Source organism: Dioscorea cayenensis, chromosome 6 (genome assembly GCF_009730915.1).
Source record: "Dioscorea cayenensis subsp. rotundata cultivar TDr96_F1 chromosome 6, TDr96_F1_v2_PseudoChromosome.rev07_lg8_w22 25.fasta, whole genome shotgun sequence".
NCBI lineage: Eukaryota > Viridiplantae > Streptophyta > Magnoliopsida > Dioscoreales > Dioscoreaceae > Dioscorea > Dioscorea cayenensis.
The window spans coordinates 3,003,881-3,022,884 of record NC_052476.1 but is presented as its reverse complement, the minus strand read 5'-3'; the positions used below and the strand labels follow the sequence as shown (position 1 = coordinate 3,022,884).

The window sequence follows — 19,004 nt, the reverse complement described above, 5'->3', positions numbered from 1 at the left end:
CCTGCGACGTTGGGCTAAATCCAGCTTTGGCTCTATTGCATGCAAAGGAAGCGCCAGACATCACTTAGGAAGCTGGCTTTTATTGCATGAAGTGGAAGTGCTAGACATCACTAAGGAGATGAGAAATTTGACTCATTTAGAATCTCAGTAAAGATTTAGACTGCAATGGCTGAAGGAAGGTGATGAAAACACAGTAATTTTCCACGCTGTTGCAAATGGGTGCAAAAATTGAAATTTTATTAAAAATTGAAATTTTATTCCAAATATTCGGCTTGATGGAAATTTGTGTTACGAACCTTTATGAAATCAGTAAAGTTTTCACGGGGCATTTTCAACAGCAATTTGGACATAAGCGTGCATCAAGATTTAAGATCAACTTCCATAAGCTTTTGGTTTTCAAGTTGCATATCGACCCGTCACATTTAAAAAGACCGTTCTCTGGAGGAAATCAAGGGAGCGGTTTTTGACTTGGGTGGGGACAAAGCCCCGGGCCTGATGGTTTTCCCATTCAATTTTTCAAGTTATTTTGGGAGATGATTAATACTGACCTTCAGCATCTCTGCAAGGACTTTTATTATGGAAGATCCAACTTAGAAAGAATTAATTGGCTAGTATTGTCCTCATCCCAAAGGTCGAGACACCTGAGACATCAGGGGACTATAGACCCATTAGTTTGATCATTTCTTCCCTAAAAATTCTATCTAAAATTTTGGCAACCAGGCTAAGTCAAGTCATGAATTCTTTGGTAGATGCTGATCAATCTGCCTTTTTGAAAGGAAGATGCATCTTGGATAACATTGTCACTGTTGAAGAATTAATTTTCAGTCTTCATGAGTCTTGTATACAAGGGCATATCCTGAAAGTTGATTTAGTGAAGCCTTTTGTTATTGTTGATTAGGATTTCCTATTTGACCTCCTTAAAGCCAGAGGTTTTGGGGAAAGATGGGTGGGATGGATTCAAAGTATTTTGCTCTCCTCAAAGGTAAATATTTTGGTTAATAGCTCTCCGAATGGTAACATCCGCTATTGAAGGGGTTGAGACAAGGAGACCCGTTATCACCTCTACTATTCGTTTTAATGACTGGCGTGCTAAGCTCTATGTTCTCACATGCTTTAAATTCCAAGGCGTTGATTGGTGTATCTATTGGCGAGTTCGGAAGTAGGTGCAACCTTCATTACGCTGATGATCTTTTAATCCCGAGAATATCGAGATTATGAAGCTGATTTTATACTTGTTTGAAGGTATGATTGGATCGGAAACAAATTTCATAAAAAATTGCCTGTTTTCGACTCGCATGAGTGAACTTCCGAAGGCGGCTGCTGCCAAAACCTTAAACTGTGGCGTGGGTCTATTCCCCATTACCTACTTGGGCGTCCTGATCTCAGGTAGGAGACCCCGGAGACAAGATTGGGAAGTGATTATTCTAAAGGTTAGAAGGAGGTTTTCCTCGTGGAAGATGCAACACCTATCTTTAGGGGGGCGGCTTACTCTGGTGAATTTGGTCTTATTTTCTCTCCCAACCTATTGGATGTCCATTTTTCGGCTGTCGTGCTGGGTCATCAAGGAGATTGGCCATATTAGGAGAGATATCTTGTAATCTGGACTGGATATTGATCATCCGGGCTATCGGTTGGTCTATTGGAAGAACCTTTGTCGACTACGTGACTAAGAAGGTTGGGGAATTTTGGATCTATTCAATTTCAATCAAACGTTACTAGGAAAATGGTGGTGGAAGTTTGTGATAGAACCTCCTTGGTGTGGCGCGAAGGTGATTCAATTCAATTATGGTTTGTCTCGTTGGAATCTTTTCCCTAGATAGACCGGTCGGATCTTCTTTTTTTGGAAAGGGGTGTCTAGCTGTCTTTCGGCTTTTAGGGGTTGCATCTTGTACAGTATTAATTCAAGAGAGGAGACCTTCTTTTGGAAAGATCGTTGGCTTAACAGAAGAGCGCCCATGTATTTGTGGCCGGAGGAATTTAGAGATAATCAACATCCCAACAGCACTGTGAGGGATCTTGCACCTTTTCTAGACGTGGCCCCATTCTCAGTGAATTTGGATACCTGATTCTACAGAGATCAATTGCGAGTACTTGTCGGGGAGATGGGGGACGAAAAATGGTGGATGCTCACTGGGAACGGGAAGTACTCAATGAAATCCTTCTATAATTTCCTGAATGATGGCGGTTTGCGATGTCTAGTTGCGAGGCTCTTTTGGCGTAACTCTTGCCTGAGGAAAATCAATCTCTTCCATTAGCTTGTGTGGAAGAACAAGGTGCTCACCCTAGAGAATCTCGAGAAAAGATGGTGCAACAGCCTTCCGACAGCAACCTGTGTGATGTATCATTCCAGGATTGAGTCAGTCGATCATCTTTTCCTTCAGTGTTCTTTTGCAAGACAAGTTTGGGGTTATTTTATTAGCTTCCTTCATTTGCTTGATCCGCCTATCTCTATGAGTTTCATTTGGGGTTCGTGGAGGTTGATGGTGAGACCATCGAAGAGGGACATTGGACACTTAATTGTGAAAGCGATTGTGTGGAATATTTGGCTTGCTAGAAATGATTGCATCTTTAACACTGTTGTCTTACATGCTCATGCTCTTATATTAAAAATTGATCATATGCTCTTATCCTGGTTCTCTTTTGTCTCAGAAGGACCTAGAGTGAAACTGGAGGATTCCATGGTGATTATTCGTCGTAGCCTGGAGTTTCTGGGACCTCATGCTGTGGAGGCTAGTGAGCCTTGATGTCTGAGGATGTGCAGGGTCAGAGCACGAGCTAGAGTGCTTTTGGGGGGCGCTGAGGAAGCTTTTTTTCGGGCTTCATTTCACTAGTGCCCACAAATGTTTGTGACTTATATTGCTGTAGCCACAAATGTTTTTTTTTTTTGTAACCAGATGGCCACATAACTTTTTTGCAGTAGCACCCGTGGCCATAAAGGCCTGTTTGGAGGTTATTTCCTGTGACTTGGCTGACGTGGAGGGGCTATTTCTGGCGACTTGGCTGACGTGGAACCTCTCCACCTCATCCAAGTCACCAGAAATAGCCTCCAAACATGCCTTTATGGCCATGAGTGCTACCGGAGAAAAGTTATGTGGATATCCGGTTACAAAAAAAACATTTGTGACCACAGCGATATAAGTTTTAGACATTTGTGGCCACAAATAAAATGAACCCCTTTTTTCCTCGCTCTTTTTTTCTTGTTGTGTTGTTGTTGGCTTGTGTTGTATTACCACATCTAGTGATATGATCGGATCTTCTTTTGTGCCCTCCATGCTGATTGCATGAAGGTTTATTGTACTTTTCTAGTTTTAATGAATGTGGTTTATCCACCTTTTAAAAAATAATAATAATAATAATAATAATAATAATAATAATAATAATAATAATAATAATAACTAGTCAATCGAAGCTTATTTATGTTTCATGCACATTAAAATGATTTTTTAATTTTGTTTAAAAATGCCCCAGCCATTATTATTATTTTTTAAATATTAAGTTAATATATTTAATGTCATATGGAGATTAGTATTATGATGATTAAAAGTGTGTGATGCTTACAAGTGTGTTGAGGTGCTTTGTTCACCTTGCCAATATATTCTTTTAAAATCATTTAATTATCTATGTAAATACTTAGATAAGAGAAGTAATCATATATCTTCTTTGGTTTTTTTTTTTACTTGTTTCATTTTAATTTTTTCTAGTCTTTTTACTAGTCTCATCTTAAAGATTTTATTTAGTTTTTTATTTACCTATTTAAAAAATTTATGAAATATTAAATAATATATTTTTTTTTATATTTAATGTCTTTTTATAATTTTCAATAAATTATAATCAATCGATTAAACCATATTTTAAATAAAAATAATATTAAAAAATTATAAATTATAAATTATTAATTTATTTGAACCTACTCATTTAATTCATGTGAATTATTTTAAGTAGAGAAATATAAAAGATAAGAAGAAATACATAATAATAATAATAATAATAATAATAATAATAATAATAATAGAAATTTGGCAAAATTTATTTCATTATAAATTATGTTAAACTGATCGGGTGTCTTATGATATCGGGTTCGGATCCTCCTTTGCTTCTCTGCTTTTATCTTTGCACGCCCCGTCCTCACTCGCCATCTCCACCTCCACCTCCACCTCTGTCAATGGCAGCACCGGCGCTCAGCGCAGTCAAGCTCCATCTCCATGGCTTCCATCCCAATTTCTTCACAATCCGAGGTAAGCTCTCTTTTCTTCGTTCCTTCCATGGTTACCTCGCACCACTCTTTTTGTAATCCCTCCTTGAACTATACCTTCTACATCTCTTGTTTTCAGGGCATGGTTGCTATGCGAATTCTTGCCCTCCACTGATGAGAACGCGCTGCAGTCCACTACGTACCTTCTCCATCCGCTGCTCGAGCCGCTCCTTAACTGGGCACTCGGAAGGTGTCGCTCTTCGCTTGGATTCTCTGGAGAATTCTGGTGGTGGAGCGATGATGTTGGATGATAGTCCTGATCCGGATGAGTCCCATGCCCTTGAAAAGATCAGAGGTAAGAAGTTCAAAAATCGGTTTTTGAAGCTCGTTCGGCTGGGGTCTGTGATAAACGATGCGGCGGAGTCTTTCTTTAAGAGCGAGATACGACGGAGATTGTTTGTGACGGCGGTGCTTATTCTGATCAGTCGCATTGGTTATTTCATTCCTCTGCCGGGGTTTGACAGGAGGATGATGCCTGAGGATTATCTCAGTTTTGCTTCTGGTTCCATGGGTATGTTCTTGCCCAAACCATGAATTTTAGAGTTTGAGATAGATATCATAATTTATGTTTAACTTCCTATGGCCATAAGGAGTATGTTCTTGCCCGAACCATGAATTTTAGAGTCTGAGATTGATATCATAATTTATGTTTAACTTTTTATGGGCATCATATGTGTAACATTTATAACTTTTGTTTTACAGATATGTTAGATGCAATTTTTTACTGTCTGTAAAATGAAAACGCGTTTCCTTTTGGTTTCCCGAGTGCCTTTAGAATGCTTGTTATGGCCAAAGGCTTTTTTACTGGATAAGTGCTTAGGATGAAATTGCTTATGGCAGCCTGTTTACCGGTAAACAGTAATTCTTGCATTAGTTTGATATGAATAATTTGTTTTTAGTTGTTGTTTGTTAGTACAGTGGGATGTTTGACGATACTTTGTGTTTGAGATCGTTGTGTCAATCTGACTATTAAATGGCAATTGGTCATTTCAGGTTACTTATAGTAGGCATACTTTTTCTTGTTTGAGTCTTTACAGATGTTCTAACTTAGTTTTGATAGGCTAACCTCAAAAGCTGAGTATACCTTGCATGGACTGTTATTCGAAGAAAGGGAATTAATATCTTTGAGAGTGACATACGTGCTAGTTTTGCCTGCCTTTTGGGTTTTGAGGTTCTTTTGTTGAACAATATTTATTATTGACTTGAATAGGCCATTTGCCCGAGTATTTTTGTTAAATGTCAAAATCCTTTTCCAGTAGCACCATACATTTAAGAAGGTTATGTTGAGCAATAAACACTTGAATAGACAGTTCACACTCGGTATTCTTTATATTCCTTAATATTTTGCTAGTAGTGCTAGGCTTGTTGAGTCTTTTACTATCTGTTTGCATTCATTAACTGCTAGACCATCTTGGCTGCTATTTGCTAGCTGCATGTATTCTCCGACAACTGGGATGTTTCATGTCTGTACTCAGCTATTTTCTTTTATTTCTTTTTGGAGACATGTATCTGCGGAAACTGATTTATCAAATCAAAGTGTTGAGTCCTGTCCTTGTGGGCATATAGATATATTCCTAGAATTTTTTATTTTTTCAGCATTTAGTGTTGGTTAAAGAAGAGATAAGTGAGTGCATTGAATAAATTAGACAATTAGAACCAAAAGTGTAATGTGTTTTGTCTATAAGAGTATATCTTGGAAGCAAAAATCCAAGTACAAGTTCCATTTTCATAAATAATAGAGTTAGTTTCTAATTCTAGACAATTCTGAAATGTGCAGACATATGCCTTTCTTCCATGCACACATTCTTGTGCTATAGAAATTTGAAATAGTGAAGTTCATGTTAAATACAAGGATGTTTGTTTATAGATCATCATGCTTTATTGAGTAAATCACAAGAAATGTCAGCATAAATTTACTCAGGTTTTTTATGATTAGCATTTTTGCTCTACGCAGATGATCTTGGTGACTTTACAGGTGAGCTTAAGATGTCATTGTTCCAGCTTGGAATTAGTCCTCAGATTGGTGCTTCAATCGTAATGCAGGTTTGTCATTTGATCCTTTCACAAAATTTCATTTATTTGTATAGAATTTTTTTCCTTTGTAAAAAATGCTATCAGTATGAACTTCAGTTGGTATCACAGTATGATGCAAGCTTCTACTATTTCACTTGTTTCACTCTCAAGTGTTCTTGTCCCTTCACTTATGTGAGAAACTTGATGTTTCTGTATTATCTTTCCACATAGGATAATGTGATGCAACTTACAATGGAATAACCATATGAAATGATACTTCTTTTAACTACTTGGATGCATTTGCTTTGAACATTTGTGTGGCCATTTTCACTAAAGTCAGCTTGAACTGCTACAAGTTATAATTTTTAATCCTTCCTTTCAACTTTTAGGTGGTTCTAGCTAATAATAGGTATTCACCAATTTTCACTGTTGAAACCTTGTTTGGGATTTAGCTTTGTAAAATTAAGCTGACCCTTATACATGGTTTATGTAACTAGCTTGCTTTGCTAAGTTTTGGATGTGAACTTTAATTCTACAATTGTCGCATGATTGTTGGGAGGTTCTCGATATATCATTATATTTCGATATCATTATCTGTTTTTCTAACAATCTTCATGCTTTAAAATCTTAACGATATGACTTAAATACTTTAAACTCCTAAATTTCTTTGATATGATGTTTGTTGCAACTTGTAAAGATCTTATTTCTTGTGACAGGTACTCTGCCATACTGTCCCATCCCTGGTGAAGCTAAGGAAGGAGGGTTTGGATGGTCAAGAGAAGATTAAGGGTTATATGTGTGTCTAGTTATTCACTCTAGCATTGAGATGACTTCTGTTTGATAATTTGATTTGTCATTTTGCAGCATATCATTAAGATATATTTTTTTTGCACAGATGGTGGACTTCACTTGGTTTTGCAATAGTGGAAGCAGTTATTGTCTCTTGTTTCTCACTACAATATTCAATATATGCTGCCAGTCAGAGGTTAGTGATTTATTCAGACTTTGTTTGATTTGTGGTGTTCCTGAGGGATTAGCTTTTATCATGGATTGAAATAGATGTGGAAATCTTTGTTACCAGGCTATTTGGGCTGGCTAGATATAGAACTCCATTGTGAACCTGTCTTTGATTTACCTCGTATTGACATGTGTCAAATATTATTATTGAAACAGAAGTTTCTTTTCTTCCTTTTAAGGAAAAGTCCTTCTCTGTGTAACTTCAGTGGTGGGCATAAGCTCTGAACCATTTCTATTTTAGATTAGACATGATTTGGTGGAGTATGAGATTCCTTCATCTATTGCTAGAGACCCATATATCAATAATTTTCCTTATGTTGAATTGTTCTAAAAGCAAGTTCCTTCTTGAAGTGAATTGTCTGAAGTTTGTTAATGTTCATAGCTGTATGCTATTGTTTGACTGTAGTGATAAAATTTACATTATCTAGACTTTATTTATTTAGAGGTTATTTATGTTGACCTCCAGTCATTTACCTCTATCTTCAAGTTCAACTGCCTCTATAATCCTTCCCGAATCAATTCATTGGCTTTTCTGAATCATGAAAACCCATTTTCCATATTTTGCATAAAGTATAAGTGCAAACCCTATTAAAAATAGAAACTCTAAGGAAGAGGATAGTGTAGCAATCAACCTGTTCAGATATTCCAAATGCTACTCAAATTAGTCCGCCTCCATTTTTTTCAACAATTTGCTGCTAAGAGTCTTGCACAGCCTGTCCACTCATTGCCAGTCTTTGTTACACTATCTTAAAAAGATGTCAACTCATTTATTTTCCTTAAACTTTCCGGTTAATGCCTTCAATATGTCTGCCAGTTGGTAGCCTTCAGTTTTCCTTTATCTGTTAAGATGCTGTTGCCTCTGCTTGACTTGAACATAGCTATAGTCTCCCCATGGAGCTTCTGTGAATATCACTGCTTTTGAACTATTTTCCCATTTCAGGTTCAAGCATGTTGCTGTGACAAGCCTTTTATTGGTTCTTGGTGCAATGTCTATGACTTGGATCTGTGATACCATAACAGAATCTGGATTTGGTACTTATTGAAACTAATTTGTTTTATTTCGTTTTCTTTGTAAATATCCTGCTTTTCATTTCTTCCCATTTTCTTTCTTGTTAAATCATATGCAAATACTTTTTCAATATCTTTGACTTCTCTGAAATGATGGAAAGGTATTGTATTCATTTCTGTGTTATCTCCTCTATCTGTCATATAAAGCCCTTTGGTGTATCTAGTGTGTCTGCGTGTTAAATTCTGATGACTGATTTTCTTTGATCTTTTCTTAATTTCTGCCATTAGAACTGCATCCTTCTATATTATTGCTCGCTTGGCTTGAGCTTGATGACTGGTTTTCTTGGTTTCATTTTGGAAAGAGTTACTTACATGGTATATTGAAGCATTCTTTCTGCCATTTCATATGATTTATTATGGCGGTAAATAGACTATTATAACACCTTCAATTGCGAATTTGATAATTAGATTACTTTATAATAACCTTACAATATGATTTTACAAAACTCCTTATTATCAATTATAGTGAATTTTTTATTTCAACACATCAATTATGTGTATGTGCTTATATTCTCGTAATGACATTTTCAATTTCCACACATCAATAATATATATACATTCTCTAGCTAGCTAAGAATACTGGATTTCGTATTTCAGTAACCATCTGAATCAACAATCTTGATATGCCATGTATATACTATTCTCTTTTATTGCGTATTATTTTGTATGACATTACAAACTCATCTGCGCACGCATGATGTTTGCATGCTTTCATGCAGTTTCATGCCAAGCATAGCTTTATGTATATGAGGTGGTGTGCCATCAATTTAATTGAAAGCTATATTTGTCTGTGAGATTTTTGCTGTGAGAGTTCATTTCATATGTATGACTCATATTTCAGGTCATGGTTCATCTTTAATCATCTGTGCGGGAATCTTGACTGGTTATACAGATACTTTGTACAAGATGTTGACTCACTTATCAAGTAAGATCATATTGTATGTGCTCTTTTTTAATTTCTGCTCTTCTTCTGTACATCTGTAGAGCATTTTTTTGGAGGAAACTGAATTTCATCAGTAAATATGCTGTTATGAAATAATGTAGATGTGCTTTCTTAATGTTATTAGTATTATCCTTCTTGTACATTGATGGATGTCATATCCTCGTAGCTTAGGTAATAACTCAAACTTGTTGAAATAATTTTGTGTCAATTTACTGCCCAAGGGGGTAAAGACAGCCTTAATCTTTGTAATTTGCCCTGGCCAAGGTTCAGAAAACTAATCAAGAGGATATGCAAATTATGTGGGAAAAAAAAACTTGGAGCACAATTTTTACTTGTCCTTGCAAGGCAATGTGGCTTTATATATATCAGAATGCAGCAGTTCTGGAGACAGATGGTTCTTTTTTTATACTCATAAATTAGCTCTTGACTTGATGCTGCGGTAGCAATCCCTAATGTATTATAATAATAATGGAAACAATGGTCATAATTGTGTGACCAAACACTTCCAAGAAAATGGCTAAATTATCAGTGTTGCCCTAGATGAGGTTGACTCCGTGATTATGGTCAATTGGTATATGTTGGTTATGAGGCTTCTTTTTTTCTTCTGACATCATAGATAAATGGTGAAAATCTTAAATCAGTTGCCTTATTTTACATCTTACATTTTTCTGCATGTGCATACTGTTGAAAGATCGCACACACGCGTAATGTTAATTTTCTGCTGTTAAGTTTCTTGTAGTATTTTTTTAGTTATCCTGCTCCAAATGTAAAAATTTGATTTTTAAAAAAATTTTATCACTATAATATTTGAGTTATTTACTTATTTTTATGTTTTCTAAATAAAACTTTTTGGAAATTTTTTAGAGGGCATCAAACTATAGTCCTTTTTCATTTTGGGGTCCAAGCTTCAATTTGAATCAAAATAGTTACCTAGCTTAAATTTTATTTCACTGAGTGGTTGGTCACGCAACATATTCCGGTCTATATTTGATGATATGAAGTTATAAATTATGTGTTAGCAGGTGAGATTTAATTGGCAATTGGGCGTACATTGTGTCATGCATGTGTTGACCGAGAATATTTAGCATCTACATTATCAAAAGAAAAGCTCAAATTTCTCGGGTAGCCACCTAGTAAAACAAAATTGAAGTTGGGTAACTATTTTGATTCAAATTGAAGTTTAGATCCCATAATAAAAAAGAACCATAGTTTGATATCCTGCCAAAAAATTTACTATATTGACAAGTTTAAGTGCTATTTCTTAACATTTTTTTTTAACTTTTCAACATGTGAAAAAAGTGAAATTATTTGTCACCCCCCACTTTTCCGAAATACCTTATAGCTGCTACCTTTAATTTTATTATACTTGCCATCGCTTGGGCGATATTTTATATTTTAACTTGTGCTGCAGTATTTGTAAATAACTTGTTTGCACTTTTTAATGTAAAAGCTCTTTTATAATGTGTAAATCATCAGCTTTTTAAATAACAATATAAGGGGTATATAATTGCTTTTAACGAAAAAATCATGATTTTTTTTAATTAAAAGTAGAGGGTATATATAATATCTAATGATATGCATTGAAAACAAGATTTTTCTTGATAAAAACAAGGATAAAAAAATCATTTATGTATGTTATAATCCAAGTTCAAACATAAATGATTGCTCTCTAGTGTGGCAATTAAAATAAAATTGAAGGAGAGGTATTTCTTAAAACTGAGGTGGTGGCAAAGCGATTTCGCTATTTTTCAGGGGTGGCAAGTAAAAAAAAACCATTTTTATGAAGTTAAGCTTTCTTATAAAATTCAACAAATAGAAAACATGCATACTCTGAAGCTGCATATGTTGAGCATTCTCTTGTTATGAAGTTGCATTGCTTGAACAAAAGTGATTTAACTCTTTGTATATCCTTCATTTGATTAGAAACCCCTTCTTTTTTGTAACCTGTAAAGCTTCTTCCTTTGCCTTAAGAAGATCTGGAGTATCTACTCTAGACTCTGATGTAAAACAAAGTTAAGCTTATGATTTTCAAACATCCATTCATATATTAGATTGCAGAGATTGACCATCTTTGGCTAATCTAACGTCCTTTTTGTCTTCTTTTTACTGGTACAGATATGTAGTATGCCTTACAAAGTCAGTCAATAGTGGTTATTCTTGGGAGTCTGAAGTCTTAATAATAATTTGGTAGCTTTTGGGGATGCTGTTCAGTTAAAAGCTACTAGCATTAGATGGGCTGCGTGAGTGGATGGAACTTGTCATGCCTTTGCTAAGTTGAATCATTCTAATATGGAAAGAAGGGCTGCATTGTATGCAGCTGCATGACTCAAAACTCAAAACCATAGCATACTATAGCTGAAGAATAAGAAAGCCAGTTCCTGCTGTCATGTTTCTTTTGCAACTTTTTAACTGATTTATCCATTGTTATTTTATTCCTATAAAACTTAGTGATCCAAGCATTATTTTCCCTAAAATTGTTGCTTTGTTTCCGTGAATGTAGAAGTGCTTTATATTTATATACATGTTTATTTTTCTTGTCTAGGATAATCTTTTCCTATTTTGATTACAGGGCATGCAGTTAATTGGTGGCCCTACTTATTTGGAGTGCTAGGAATTTTCACTGTTGTTACTATGTGGGCTGTGCTAGTTACTGAAGGTTGTCGAAAGATCAAACTACAGTACTACGCTTTTAAACTAGCATCTGCTGCAAGGTTATACTGTACTTTTTCCCCTTTGTCCTATGAGTTCTATTTATTTCTGTTGGGTTATGGAAATCATTAAAGTACTGTTTTATTTGAAAATTCTTAATATTATTCCCATCAGCATAATTTTCCTTTACTATTTTGATACTAGATTTTGCATGTTCATAAAAAGGAAATACAACCATAGTGAATAACTTTTACATGTGGATCGTTCTGCTAGTTCTTCTATTGTTGATGACAATTTTATTCTATTAATCATCATCTTGTGATCATCATCATCTTAATAAATCATCATTCAAGTATTGGATATGTTTTCTCACTCTGTTTTACTATTCAAGTTTTGTCATGCATTTTTATGTACCTTATGGGGCCATCATTTTGGAGATTATTCTGGACAGATATCTCTAATCAAACAGCTCCCTTATGCACATTTTTAGTGGCATATTAATTTGCTATAAATCTGAAACGCCTGGAATAGAACCTTCCATAATAGTAGATGTCACCTTTGGCAGCATTCAAACTAATGGCATGGGGATATTTTCTTTGCAAAAGAAAACTGGTAAATGCTTTACTTTTGCCTGATAACCAGCTGATTGGCATCTTTGGCATGACAGTATTTGATTTTTATTTTAGCCTAGATGTTGCCTAAACTTCCCTTATGTACTAGATAAGCATACAACAAAGACCTTTTTTAATATTGTTATTTGATGACAAGGACAGTGATTTGCATCTCTTCTTCTCTATGTTAAGTGAATAAATGCTATGTACCTGTTTTCCAATTTACTCCCTACTTGCAGATTCTTGGAAGATTTTTAAAATATTAGCTACTATCCTTGATTGTTGTCACTTGTACACGGCAAGTCATTTATGAAAGTTGGTATAACTAGATGTACATTCAGCATTGCTCTTATTATGTAGAAGAACTTAGTATTATCCGGTCATGGCTATAGCTTGGGTGCATGTAAATTAGTTCTTTAATCTTTCTCTCTGTGTTTTGTAACTTGTGATTCTTGGATGTTTAGCATCTTGTACTCAAAATGTTACTTCTTGCAGAAATGGTAGTTCCCCAGTAACTGAAGTGGAGCCATACATCCCTTTCAACATTAATCCCACAGGAATGCAGCCTGTACTCACAACCTCGTACCTACTGGTTTTTCCTAGTATTATGGCAAGGTGATGCCTGATCTTATTTTGTTTTTATAGATAATAGGCATCCATGTAGATTAGAGGTTTGAGGCTGGGAAGCACCCTCCATGCGATGCAGGATATTGGTGTGTGAACTGGGTTCCTGAAATAGAAATATGCATCTGATGAATACTCGTGTTGTACATTTGGTTTTTCTCTTGAGTTCACTCTTCAACCCTACTAATGCAAGTTTTAATGGCAGTATCTTTGGTTCATCGTTTTGGGAAAACGTTAAGGAGATTTTGAACCCCAAGTCTTCTATTGGTGCGGATCCATGGGTGTTCTATGCAATATATGCTTTTTTCGTGTTTCTATTCAATATTTTTGACATTGTAAGTGTCCCCTCATCTCTACTTGTGCCGGCTACATTACTCCCCTTTTCTGCTTGAATGATGTTCTCATCTTTCTTTAAAATATTTTTGACCCAAAATGAATTTCTTTCACTTAGACGGGCTCTACCATTCATGATAATCTAGACATTTTATTTCAGATAAGATTAGTGTATAAATAACTGAATTCTTGTTCCACACTTTCAAACTCTAGAGACTTAAGTTGTATGTAGGCTCAAAGCATAGATAAGCTTAGCAATAATAGAATATCAAACTAACTATATGATGATAATATAAGTTAACCTAAATCTGGGATAAGGTCAATTAAACTAAGATAAGCACATGGTAAACCTCCCTCTCAAGTTGGAGTGCAAGGGTTGTTGAAATGCCAAACTTGCACAATAGATTGCTAAGTTGATAACACCTGAATCAGTGAAGTAGTGAAGTAGAAAGCTACTGAATTGGTGAAGAGAGGAGGATTTGGTCCTCAAAAGCAAGAAGAGTCTTGAATCATTTGAAAATACACCTGAAATAACCCAGTTGGTGGTTGGGGAAAATACCTGGAAATAGTCATGTTTAGCTTTTGGAGAATGGCTACAAGTAGTTCCGTTGAGGCAGGGGCCTTCAAATGAACCCATTGGGACTGGGGAGAATGCTTATACGCAATCATGTTGTGGCTAGGGAGTGCCCAACAATAATCATCTGAGAAAGCATCAAGATCAACCTGCTGCTTTGCCCAGAAACAAGAACCAGAAGTTCTGGGAAATCAGCAGAAATGACCAAATTTAAGTGGTGAAATTATGCTGCAAGCAGAAGTAGTACAAAAGTACCAGAGTAATATATCTTAAAGCTTTGATGCTATGCAGAAAACGTTATATTTTGACTCCACACTAACGAAATATATATCTGCATAAAACCTGGATAAACAAGCACCAACAAGATACCAAACTAACAATAAGGATTATATGGATCAAACTAGAATTATAATAAGATCAACTAAACTAAGGTAAGCACATAATGCCACTTGGGGGCTTTGCCTGTCAACTATGGATACGAGAGAAGCATAGTGTTGAAGTGCTTGTTGTGAAAATAGCATATATAATGTTTTTAACTTTATAGAATTTATTTTAAGAGTATTCTCTACACCAGCAACCTTTCTTGAACTTTTGTTTTTTCGCATGACAGACTTTGTGTATCTTTTGTATAACTTATTGATTTTCAACTTAAAATCTTTTATATATATAAAACATTTTTACTGCAGGCTAACTTACCAAAGGAAATTTCTGATTACATGACCAAAATGGGTGCTAGAATACCAAATATAAAGCCTGGGAAAGCTACCATAGAGTATTTAACTAAGGTTCAGGCTTCTACACGCTTTTGGGGTAACAACTTACGCCAAGATCTTAATATTTGTTTCCTGCTGCCTTGTTCTATATATTGTTTTCCTTTTTAATTATATATTACTACATTTGCTTCCTTAAAATCTTATCATAGTCATTATTTTGTAAAATGCAGGAGGATTATTGCTATGTATTTTGGCTACTTCCTCAACTTGGCTTGATCACTATTTAAGAAGCATCAATGAAGGATTTGCACTAGGATTCACATCTGTTCTAATCATTGTAAGCAAACTTCAAAATTATCATTTAGTTTATGTGCTTATGCCGTTTGGGAATATGTGATATATCTAATGTGTTACATCCTTGAAGCATAATTAATGATTTCTCAAGTAACTATAAAGTGATTAGTAAATTCTTTTGTAGTTGTTGTGTTCAAGCACATTGATGTCTAGATTGTCATCATTAGACACTAATATATTGAAAACAATATCAAACATCGCAACTGCTTAGAACTTACCAACTTTTAGCCATGCATTTCTTATATAGATCCTCTATAAAAGATGATATTTATTTATAAATTCCATTTTGTTCGGGGATGTCATTGTTGTTATCTGGTGTAGACTCTTATCTTAAATATTTCAAACTAGATCTCTTGGAGTGTTCATTGCAGAACTGCAGACATGCATACTGCAAATCCATTAAAAATCATTATTAAATAATTCTGATGCAACTGGGGAAAATAATGCTGATGCTTTAGTGCTTGATCATACACTCTTGTTGGACAGCCACTGAAATTCTTAAATAATTCTGATGCAAATGCTGGTGGTTTAGTGGTTGATCTCTTGTTGGACATAGCACTTACATTCTTGTGTTGGTGTCTGCTTTTACTTGATATATTTTGACCATTTCTGATCAATTTGATAATTTTTGTTTATTTATTTATTTCTTTGAATTATGTTGCAATGTTGTTATTCTCTACAAATCATTGGATTCAAAATTATTATTCAATTGAAGTTCTGAACACACTCAGGTGGGTTCGATAATAGAACTGAGAAGATCGTATCAAGCATACAATGTAATGCCAAACTTAAGCAAGGTTCTAAGGAGATACGGTGTATAGAGGTGAGGTGCAGTTACATTAAAGTGAGGTATTGCTTTTCGTATGAAAATTTTAATCTTCCTTTTCTTTTTCTCGAAGTACTTGAATTAAATGTTCCATTCCAGCTAAAATTTAATTTGTCTTTTTAGAGAATTTCTTGCGTACTGCTAAACTTTTGTTGGCTTGTAGTTGAAGAGGTTAATAAGCAAATAACAATGATTTGTAGAGGTGTATAATTACTCATTTCTGTGGAATTATGTGAACAAATAAAAATTCTGTCCTTTGTGGCACTCATGCATGCAAATCTTAAGACCAGACATTCAAGATCTTTAGTTTCATGGTCTCTTTTTAATGCTGAAACCAGGCTTTGTAAATTATTCACAGATTTTTGTAGGACCATTACCACAGAAGAAAGCTAGCTACCTAGTTTCACCTAATAACTGAGATAAAAATCTAGCAAAAATGATATTACTATAGCATTTGCATGAAAATTATTAAGATCACTCCATGCTAATTAAATATTGCTTTGCATCTTCTTATTTCCTTCAAAATGGAGAATCTTTTTAGCTTTGACATAGAATATCATGACTGTTGTTCTTATGTAGGATAACCATGAGAAACGAGCATCATGCACAGTACACTTAAGTTAAAATCAACAACATTTTCCATGGTGTTGAACCAGTATCAAACTCAGATTATGTATTCTTGCTTCAGACTGCCAAGTTTAAAAGTCTGTCACTGTCAGCTACGCCGTTTCTCTTGTGAAAGGGAGTTTTTTCTTGGCATTATGTTAGACAAAGTATATATCATACCATAACTGAAGCTCACATTTGCTGGACTGGAACAATCGAAGCTCATGTATCTTCGATCAGTTTCACTAGAGTGATCCTATAACTTAATGAGACAGAATTGGCTTCAAGTCGCTAACAATGTGCTGGATTTTCTGATGAGATTTTTGGGGTATAAAATCTTTTTGACTCCAGGAACAGCATAAGTTAACAAGTTACAGCCCGGGACTTCACCCTTCAAACTTCATATGAACTATGAAAGTTTATAGCATGATCACCTCAGAAACAAGCACAGAAATACGAAACAAAACAAACATGTTCAGAACTCTAGTCACCAACTGATGAGAGTGAACCTATGTGGAAGCAGAGTCCTCAGCAATTTTGCGGAATGAAAGTAAGCATGATGTGCCTTGCTTTCGGCTTTCTACCAATTAAACAGTAAGCATGATGTTCCTTGCTTTCGGCTTTCTACGGATTAAACTTTGCTCGTAAATAGATGAATGTATCATACCAAATGAAAAGACCAATTAGTCTACTGTCCAAGCAAGTGATAAACTATTTTGTTGCCAAATTTTGTTAACATAAGCCAGTAGTCAATAGATTCTGGTGATACTGTAATGTTAAAAGACACTGTTAGTTTTACCTATGTTTTGTAGTGTTTGCTGATTAATTTGGGATCTTGAGAACATGGTGGTGGTTTTTAGCAGCTGACATAATCCAGGTTAAGCAGCCAACAACAATGACAAGAAGCCGTCAGTCCTTCCTAATTATTTGGGTCAGTTACATGAATACTTCCGTTGCATGTGTCGGAATGGTTAAAATACAAACTTGTTTGACATGTTCAAATTATATAAATGCGCTTACCATGATCTTTACCCAACTCAAAATTAATAATTGTAAATATGATTCATTATATATATGAAAACAACAATCACTCAAATCAAGCAAAAATCCTAATCACTTTAAAATAGGAAGATTTTGGCTGGTTAATTTTAGTTGGACACATTTATAAACTGATACTGTTCAGTGTAATCAATGTGTATAGTGCTTATGCTAGATTGTACTGTGCATTATGATTGTTGTATTTGAAAATATGTATTACAACCTTTGTATTATGCATATAAAATTTATTTTGATTGGTATCCTTTGGATGAAGTAATACATAAATGCATTTTGTTTATTAAAAATTATTTACCATTAAGGTGGATATGTTGCAACACATGTGATATCATAGAATTTTTTAAAATTCTTTTTATAACAGACTTAGTATAACTTGCCTATCAACTGCCATATGGTTTTTTAAATAATTTTTTTTTATTTTTAAATTTTATAAATGTTATTTTGAAAATATTAAAAATAAAATTTTAAAATTTAATATAATGGGCCTACCCAATTAAACTGAGTTTGTGTAGAATGAAACAGATTCTATAATATTAACAAAATTAATAAATAAACAAAATAATAAAGCACATAAAAAGAAAATCCAATCATCTCCATTGACTTTATTCTCATTTTCCCCTTCAAACAAACAAAAGTATAATAAAGAATCTGAATCCACCTTTCCAAACAGATACAAATTTTATTTTATTTGAAATCGAATATTCACTTAAAAAAAAAAGGTGATCTTTTTACTGAAATACCCTATAACAGCATTATTTTTACTCATACATCCCCACATGTTTTTATTTCCCCACTTGTGGGTTGCTGTTAATTGTTAGTTTATCACAGTTAAAAGAAGCTTAAATTTAATAATACTCTACAAAAGCATGATGTTACATTAAAAAAAAAAATTGGTGTGACATAAGTAATTAAAAATTATAAAAATATAAATTAATAAATTTAATTTATTCTTTTTCTATATTAATCTAAAGATGATAATGGGACATATACGGTGGACCGAAAGTATCCTACCCCACTAAATTTTGTCGCCCACACTTTGTTCGAATCCATCATGATTCTTGATGGACAGAATCGGACTAACAAATTTAAAATAAATAAAATTCTAAATAACTTACCCAACTTACATAAAAGCGGGTTAATTTTTTGGAAGGTCACCCACCTTTCATCTTTTTGCAAATTGGTCACCCAGCTTTAATTTGAAGTTTTTTGGTCACTCAGTTTCGATTTTATCACACCGGCAAGTCACTCGGTCTTTTCCCGCCCCCCTTTGCTTACGTGGCTGCCGGAGAGAGTGAGTCAGACTTCTCCTGACACGCTGGATGGCATAATTGGACACGCCACGTCAAGTGAAGCTCGGCAGCTGAA

General features: G+C 34.6%; 1 protein-coding gene across 6 annotated transcripts; it reads left to right on the top strand.

Moving 5' to 3' along the window:
- Window positions 1-4,087: 4,087 nt before the first annotated feature.
- Window positions 4,088-17,427, top strand: LOC120263513 (preprotein translocase subunit SCY2, chloroplastic). Of its 6 annotated transcripts, none has more exons than XM_039271452.1 (14): window positions 4,088-4,235; window positions 4,332-4,763; window positions 6,207-6,295; window positions 6,982-7,061; window positions 7,161-7,250; window positions 8,223-8,314; window positions 9,192-9,275; window positions 11,863-12,004; window positions 13,049-13,168; window positions 13,383-13,512; window positions 14,771-14,894; window positions 15,028-15,134; window positions 15,883-15,974; window positions 16,935-17,427. In XM_039271452.1, exons 1-13 carry the CDS (start codon window positions 4,163-4,165, stop codon window positions 15,970-15,972), a joined length of 1,653 nt encoding a protein of 550 aa, XP_039127386.1. In that variant the 5' UTR covers window positions 4,088-4,162; the 3' UTR covers window positions 15,973-15,974; window positions 16,935-17,427. The 6 variants fall into 6 exon arrangements, with proteins under 6 accessions (XP_039127386.1, XP_039127384.1, XP_039127381.1 ...); XM_039271450.1 differs by having other exon boundaries at window positions 16,666-17,427; XM_039271447.1 differs by having other exon boundaries at window positions 16,557-17,427.
- Window positions 17,428-19,004: the final 1,577 nt, after the last annotated feature.